This window comes from Trachurus trachurus (assembly GCF_905171665.1).
Source record: "Trachurus trachurus genome assembly, chromosome: 8".
Lineage (NCBI taxonomy): Eukaryota > Metazoa > Chordata > Actinopteri > Carangiformes > Carangidae > Trachurus > Trachurus trachurus.
In genome coordinates, this window is record NC_139905.1 from 9,696 (window position 1) to 17,500 (window position 7,805).

A 7,805-nucleotide genomic window follows, 5' to 3' on the forward strand; every position below is an offset into this window, starting at 1 on the left:
GTGGTAATCTAACTCCAAAATATAAAAAATAAAACTGTATCTAACTACAAAATATAATAAATAAAACAAAATATAAAAAATAAAACTGTAGTGGTAATCTAACTACAAAATATAATAAATAAAACAAAATATAATGAATAAAACTGTAGTGGTAATCTAACTACAAAATATAATAAATAAAACAAAATATAATGAATAAAACCGTAGTGGTAATCTAACTACAAAATATAATAAATAAAACTGTATCTAACTACAAAATATAATAAATAAAACTGTATCTAACTACAAAATATAATAAATAAAACCGTAGTGGTAATCTAACTACAAAATATAACAAATAAAACTGTATCTAACTACAAAATATAATAAATAAAACTGTATCTAACTACACAATATAACAAATAAAACTGTATCTAACTACAAAATATAATAAATAAAACTGTAGTGGTAATCTAACTACAAAATATAATAAATAAAACAAAATATAATGAATAAAACTGTAGTGGTAATCTAACTACAAAATATAATAAATAAAACAAAATATAATAAATAAAACTGTAGTGGTAATCTAACTACAAAATATAATAAATAAAACTGTAGTGGTAATGTAACTACAAAATATAATAAATAAAACAAAATATAATAAATAAAACTGTATCTAACTACAATATATAATAAATAAAACTGTATCTAACTACAAAATATAATAAATAAAACTGTAGTGGTAATCTAACTACAAAATATAATAAATAAAACTGTATCTAACTACAAAATATAATAAATAAAACTGTATCTAACTACAAAATATAATAAATAAAACAAAATATAATAAATAAAACTGTATCTAACTACAAAATATAATAAATAAAACTGTATCTAACTACAAAATATAATAAATAAAACTGTATCTAACTACAAAATATAATAAATAAAACAAAATATAATAAATAAAACTGTATCTAACTACAAAATATAATAAATAAAACTGTAGTGGTAATCTTTTTTTTTTTTTAAGTATATTTTTCGTTTTTTTGCCTTTATTTGATAGTGATGACAGTAGAGATAGTAAGGAAATGGGGAGGCAGAGAGGGGGGGAATGACATGCAGGAAAGGTCTGCCCGACGCGGGACTCGAACTGGGGACGCCTGCGGCGAGGACTGTAGCCTCTACATGGGGCGGCCGCTCTACCCACTGCGCCACGCACCGCCCCACACACCGCCCCACTGTAGTGGTGATCTAACTACAAAATATAATAAATAAAACTGTAGTGGTAATCTAACTACAAAAATATAATAAATTATAGCTGCTGCGCAGCGATGGGTCGGGTCCGGGCTACTTTTGGGCAAATTTAGGTAATTCTGAGCAACAAACAGGAGAATAGGAAGACAAGACAGTTGTCCTTATAATGTCCAATATGCATCAGTTGAGGATTGAACCCACAACCTCGGGAACCAAAGACCATTGTCTATCGCACTGAGCTAATTGATAAGTGCAAGTTCAACAGTGGCTTCACAAATTGACTAAGCCATTCACTGTCGTGTAGGCAAATTTGAAACCACAGTAAAAAGAAAAATCAGTTTTTGAGGTAAAATAATGATATGTATTTGTCAAACATCTACTATGAGTCTAAGATGTTAGGAGCCTTCGCACATGGTCCAGTCCAAGCTATTTGGATTTTTAAATTTAGAGGCTTGCTGTGATGCCACCATTAGGACAATTGTCTTGTGTTTCGTGTTGAGGACATGTGACATTTTGATCTGTCATCACCATCATCACCCTTGCTGGGTCTCGAACTCACAACCTCTGACACCAAGAACCAGCTCCTAACCAAGGGGGCAGTTGTCGGTCTGAGAAGTGAAGCTCACTTCCGCATTCAAAAAACTGCAATCCCCCCGGCTGTCGCTGGGGGCTGGCTCCAGAAGGGAGCAACTCCAATCGAGCCCCATGTTAAAATAGCCGATTTTACAGCTTAAAAAAACATATTTACAGCCTGGTACATTTTATTTTTTTGGTCTCAATCGATAGTTTCTACCCCCGCACACACTCTGAGGGGGGTGAATTTTTTTTAAACTCTACCGTTTTACTGTTATTAGGTTTAAAGTTCTGGCCAATCAGGGCGCAGAACCGTTGAGTGACAGGTCCGGCGACCGCTGCTACGAGGCCAGTGGGCGGGCTCTCGGCCGGCCAACGGCCGCACCGCTCCAAATATGGCAAGTAGAATCCAACATGGCGCGGTTCTAATCCCCGTAGTAGCGGCACAAAACAGACTCCCCAAAACCAATGGGTGACGTCACGGACGCTACGTCCATTCTTTTTACAGTCTATGCTCCTAACTCGCTGAGCTAATGAGCTGGTAGTGAGACCTGCTGTGTAGCTTCATTTATCCACTCAGGTGAGCCAGTGCCCGGGCAGCTGTTGTGATGAAATGGTCAAAATTTCAGAAATTCAGTCATCTAAACAAAAATCTGATAATACATAAATTGCATCTTGACAGCATGGAAATGTTGGTGATTTGTTTTTAATGATAAGTGTTTTGCTTCATAAGAGAAAATCTGATGTTTATAAATTCCACTCTCACATTGACTGCAGTTGTTCCCATGAGAGCAGAATTCAAAATGTTCCCAAAAATTCAGTTTTTGAGATAAAATTCTGATATTTGCCAAACTTCATCAACCATGACTCCAGAATATTCTCATTTTTTTTCAGGAAGATTGAAAATGTATTTATCAAGAATTTGATGGTAAATGTTTACAGTAGTGTTTACAGTCAAACGTTTTCATGCACTGTCGGCTCAATTTTTGCTTAATCAAAAATCCGAGAAACAAGTTTTGTGGAGGACGGTCTGGAGATGCTCTGTAGCAAGTTTGGTGTCAATTGAGCAAAAATTGTGGGAGGAGATACATTTTTTAAGTTTTACAGTTATTGAAAAAAACAGAGTGATGGACTTCATAATTTGTAATGAGTTTAAGTGGACAAAAGTTTCAGCAGTATTGAGGCTACATTGTGGTAAAGTTTCAAAACTGTAGCATCTACCGTTGGTTTGGTAGGAATTTTTAAAGTTTTTAAATTTAAACGCTTATTGTGCCCCCCCTAGGAGGGGGGGGGCACATGTCCTTGGAGTTGAGTGAATCTGGCATGGGTTTGGATGTTTCTGTGAAGTTTGGTGAGTTTTCGCCCATGGGAAGTATGACTTCCTTGGAAGAAGAAGAAAGAAAGAAAGAAAGAAGAAGAAGAAGAAGAAGAATTCCTAGGAATACAATAGGTTCCCGGCAGCTTAGCTGCCCGGACCCTAAAGAAAGAAGAAGAAGAAGAATTCCTAGGAATACAATAGTGTCCTGTCAGCTGCGCTGCCCGGACCCTAAAGAAGAAGAAGAAGAAGAAGAAGAAGAAGAAGAAGAATTCCTAGGAATACAATAGTGTCCTGGCAGCTGCGCTGCCCGGACCCTAAAGAAGAAAAAGAAGAATTCCTAGGAATACAATAGTATACTGCCCGGACACTAATAAAACTGTATCTAACTACAAAATATAATAAATAAAACTGTATCTAACTCCAAAATATAATAAATAAAACTGTAGTGGTAATCTAACTACAAAATATAAAAATAAAACCGTAGTGGTGATCTAACTACAAAATATAATAAATAAAACAAAATATAATAAATAAAACTGTAGTGGTAATCTAACAACAAAATATAACTAGAAACAGAAACGGAACATGCGTGTGAATGCTGAAAGCCATTGCTGAACCATGCTGAATTAGCAGAATAAATTGACAAAGACATGCGGAATGGCATACAAGAAACATGTCCAAGGAAGGAATTGAACCCACAACTTCATGAGTGGTAACCTAACACACTAACCATACGGCCACAGAGAACCTCAGTTACAATGATCTTTATACTATGAGGAATCAAAGACTGTCCAATGACAGCTGAATAATTTGAATCAAAAGTCAAGCAATGATGTGAAATGACTGAGGCAGGAATCGAACCCATGACCTTATGATCATTAAACCTTTACTCTGCCACTCGGCTACAGAGAGCACACTGCTTTCAAGACTGTTGTCATTGATTGTAATGTGATGATGTGCTGCAAACTGGTATGAGTAATCAAGGAGATAACAAAAACCTGTAACCAATTTAAGGCGGGGGAGGGGAGCAGAATTCAACATAACATAATAAGAGTTCTACACTTAGATTCGAACCAGGGACCTTGGGGTTGGCAAGCAGCCACCCTACCCCCTACACTACAGTGGAGTTGTGGGGAAGCAAGTTATCAGAAGTCAACAGAGGACGACTGGGAAAATAATTCACTATAATTGTTGTTGAGGCAAGATTTGAACCAGCAACCTTCAGGTCTCCAGCCCAGCAAGCTAACCACTAGGCTACAGACAGAGACGGTATGTGAGGGGCAAAGAAAACCTTTAATAAGAGGATCACTGGCTTCTGCTTAAAAAAAAGTATGGAAAGTGCAGAAATTAGCCACACCAAGAAGAGGACTTTTTTGTGACCTGTGACTATTTTTTGGTGAATTAAAATGAATTAAAAAGCACTTAACAGCAAGTTACAAAGTTGAGCTCCTTCTCCTGCTGCTGTGAAAAAAATGCATTGGGCTGAATGAGAGCAGAGAGGCTGCATTTAAAAAATATTTTAAATTATTATCTAAGTCTCTTTGCATTTTTGACCAGAATTTTAGCCAGAAGACAAGTGTGGCTACAAGACTGGAGAAAATAATGTGTCTAGAGTTTAATTTGTGGCCGTGCTGACAGTTTAGCCAGAAAAACTCTAGAATGTTTTTTTGCCTCTCTCCACTCTGGCTGACAATGTCACCACTCTAGCTCTGCTCGTTAGACGCAACACACACCCATTATAAAGCTAGATTTTGTCAAAAAACGTAATGATTTTAAAACTGCCAAATATCAGAAACTGTTGAAGATATCAATAAGCTGAGTCATAGAGGAACACTTAAAAAGTTTGTCTACAGCTTAGAATTTGAATGAAGTCTCTAGCAGAAAGTATGGTGAAGCTTTAGTGGCTGAAAGAAGTAAGAAGATTTGAAGAGTTTGAAGACTGTTCCAATGCATTCTCTATGGGGGAAAAAAAATCAGAAAAAGGGACGAGGGCGGGGACTGCTAACTCCATCTGCTGACAGGAAGTTAGACAAACCCACCGGATCGCTCTGATGTTGTTATGATGGGATGTAAAGCCCTTTGAGACAAACTGGTGGTAAAAACGGGCTATACTAATAAAATTGCCTTCACATATTTGGTAAATTGTAAATTGTGTGTACTTTGTTATTGTTGTTGTTTGAAAGGCTGCTTGTGTGATGATATTTTTATATTTGTATGTGCTTTTGTGTTAGATTCATGTTATTTGTTCCTGCCCCGGGACTACAGATGAAATTGAGGGGGCTTTCACACCTACCTCGTTTGGTCCGGACTTTCGGACTTTCCAGATAGTTCGGATCAAACTGACAGGTGTGAAAGCTCCCCCGGACCACGGTCCGGACTAAAGACCGAGTCTTTGGTCCAGCCTCAGGAGGTGGTCTCGGTCCGGACTATCGTGGACCAAGGTCCGCTGCTGCGTAGTGTGAAAGCATTTTTTTGGAAGGTTCGAACTATCAGACCAAATACAGGAAATAACGTCAGATGCACTCGTGCCGAAAAAAGTAAATAAACAGAAAAAAAGGAAAGAGGAGCCGCGGCGACACTTGGGGAGAGGAGATCAAAGATCCAGATTTGGTCAGAGGGATGGGTGTGTCAGTGTAGGCTACACTTGTAAACGTTTACACGGAATTAAACAGTAGAGTGTTTAATATAAATCCCCAAATGATACATGATTTTTTTTATATGGCCTATTTTTTGATACATTGACTCGAATATATATTTTTTTCCGCCGAAAAACGTCGGAAAAAGACGGATATTTATCAGCGGGTGACACCAAACAACGTCTGCACACTTGTCTACCCCAGCAAGTCAGAGCTTTTATTTCTCTCACACTCACACACACACACACACACACACAAGTGACCTGGAGAGATGCAGCCGCATCTGACAGGAGGATCGCGCTTGTGCGCACTTGTGTGTCCTCCACTACACAAAACAGCTGATCGCTGCTGCTCTCATCAATAAGAGCATTTTCGCTGCGGCACGACCCTCTTTTTTCTCTCCTTTCATCAGCTCCAAACTCACTCTTCTGCACCGCGATTACAAACCACAGCGTGCTTTCCAGCAATATATATATTTACACATATTTTTATTTTTATTTTTTCAGAGCACTTTCTATGCGCTAATGTCAGACACACGCTCATCCACAAGCCAATCACTGACTATTATAAGCAGGCGCAGCCCTTGCGGGTAATGACGACATGACGTCGGTAGATCCTTTAGTCCGCTGGCATAATAGCAGTGTGAAAGCGAACTTTACTGGACTATATGGAAACAATGTAACAAAAAAAAACCTTGGTCCGGACTATTAGGTGTGAAAGCGCCCTTAGCTGATAGCTAATTCTGGTACGGCTGAGAGCCATGCACTGTCCCTGTTAAATAAACGATTAAATAAATAAATAAATAAATAAATAAATAAATAAAACTGAATCTATTCGTGTTTGGCCATTAAATGTTTTCTAAATCGTCATCAATACATTGTCAATATTTCCTCTGTACTCTGTTTTATTTATGTAATATCATGTCTGACCACTTGGGGGCGACAGACCGCGCTTCCTGCTCACATCAACCTCACCAGCAGAGGGCGCGGCCGCTCGGCTCTTTCCGTCCACAGTCGTCACTCTCCGCCGCGGCCGCTCTTCCCTTCTCGGCGATGTTCGGCTGAGCTCGGCGGAACTCGGCTGTTAACGGTCGGTGTGTTCAAATCTTCGGCTGCAGCTCCTCCAGGGTTCAAGAGAAGCCGCAGCCGAGAGAAAACAAACAACCAGGAGGACTAGAGAACCGACAGACACACAGAAGGAGTCTCGGAGTCTCGGGCCGGGATGACGGTGCTGCAGGAACCCGTCCAGGTAAGAACCGTCCGAAGCCCCGAGAGGCAGCAGCGGAGAGGCCGGCTGGAGCAGCGCAGAGGCCGGGGAATGGCAGCGGAGAGGCCGGGTAGAGAGCAGCGGAGAGGCCGGCTGGAGCAGCGGAGAGCCGGGGACTGGCTGCTCTGAGCCGGCCTCTCCGCTGCTGACAGCGGGCTTCAGAGCTGCCCCAGCCCGCGGTGGGAGCTCCGAGGCCCGGCTCAGAGCAGCCAGTCCTCGGCTCTCCGCTGCTCTCTACCCGGCACCGACACCCAGGTCCGGTCCGGTCCCAGGCCGCTGCGATCCGGACTCGAACCTGATGCTAATTCACGAGCTAACGTCAGTAGACTGCGGTTGAAACATGTTCAACTGAGAGAAACAACACGCAGCCTGGAGGGCTAGACCTGGTCTGGACCTGGTCTGGGACTGGACCTGGTCTGGGACTGGACCTGAACATGGACGTTACAGTTACTAACGTTACTAATGTTACAGTTACAACGTCTGTTGGTCTCATTGTGCTGCAGTCTGGACCGGGTCTGAGTCTGGACCGGGTCTGGACCGGGTCTGGACCGGGTCTGACTGTGGGTCAGAGTTCAGATAACACCAGTAGTTGACTCGGTTCACCAGCTGATCAGTGATCGATCGCCTGTTAATCACTCAGTTACCGCTGTTAGCAGCGTTAGCACCGCTGTTAGCACCGCTGCTAACAGGGTTAGCTGCCCTGTGTCATAGTCGGTATAAATATCTGTGGCTCCGTGTGAAGCTGAATTCTTTTAACGCTAATAACTATGTTA

The 7,805-nt window shown here is 40.7% G+C and overlaps 1 protein-coding gene across 2 annotated transcripts in view; it reads left to right on the forward strand.

Annotated features, from left to right (window-relative positions):
- The first annotated feature begins 6,815 nt into the window (after positions 1–6,815).
- Positions 6,816–7,805, forward strand: part of cdc27 (cell division cycle 27) — a 28,568-nt gene continuing 27,578 nt past the window's right edge. For both annotated transcript variants that reach the window (XM_083976495.1, XM_083976496.1), the window contains exon 1: positions 6,816–7,014. In XM_083976495.1, coding sequence (XP_083832621.1) covers positions 6,988–7,014 — 27 coding nt within the window. In that variant the 5' untranslated portion in view covers positions 6,816–6,987. The remainder of the gene's footprint in view (positions 7,015–7,805) is intronic.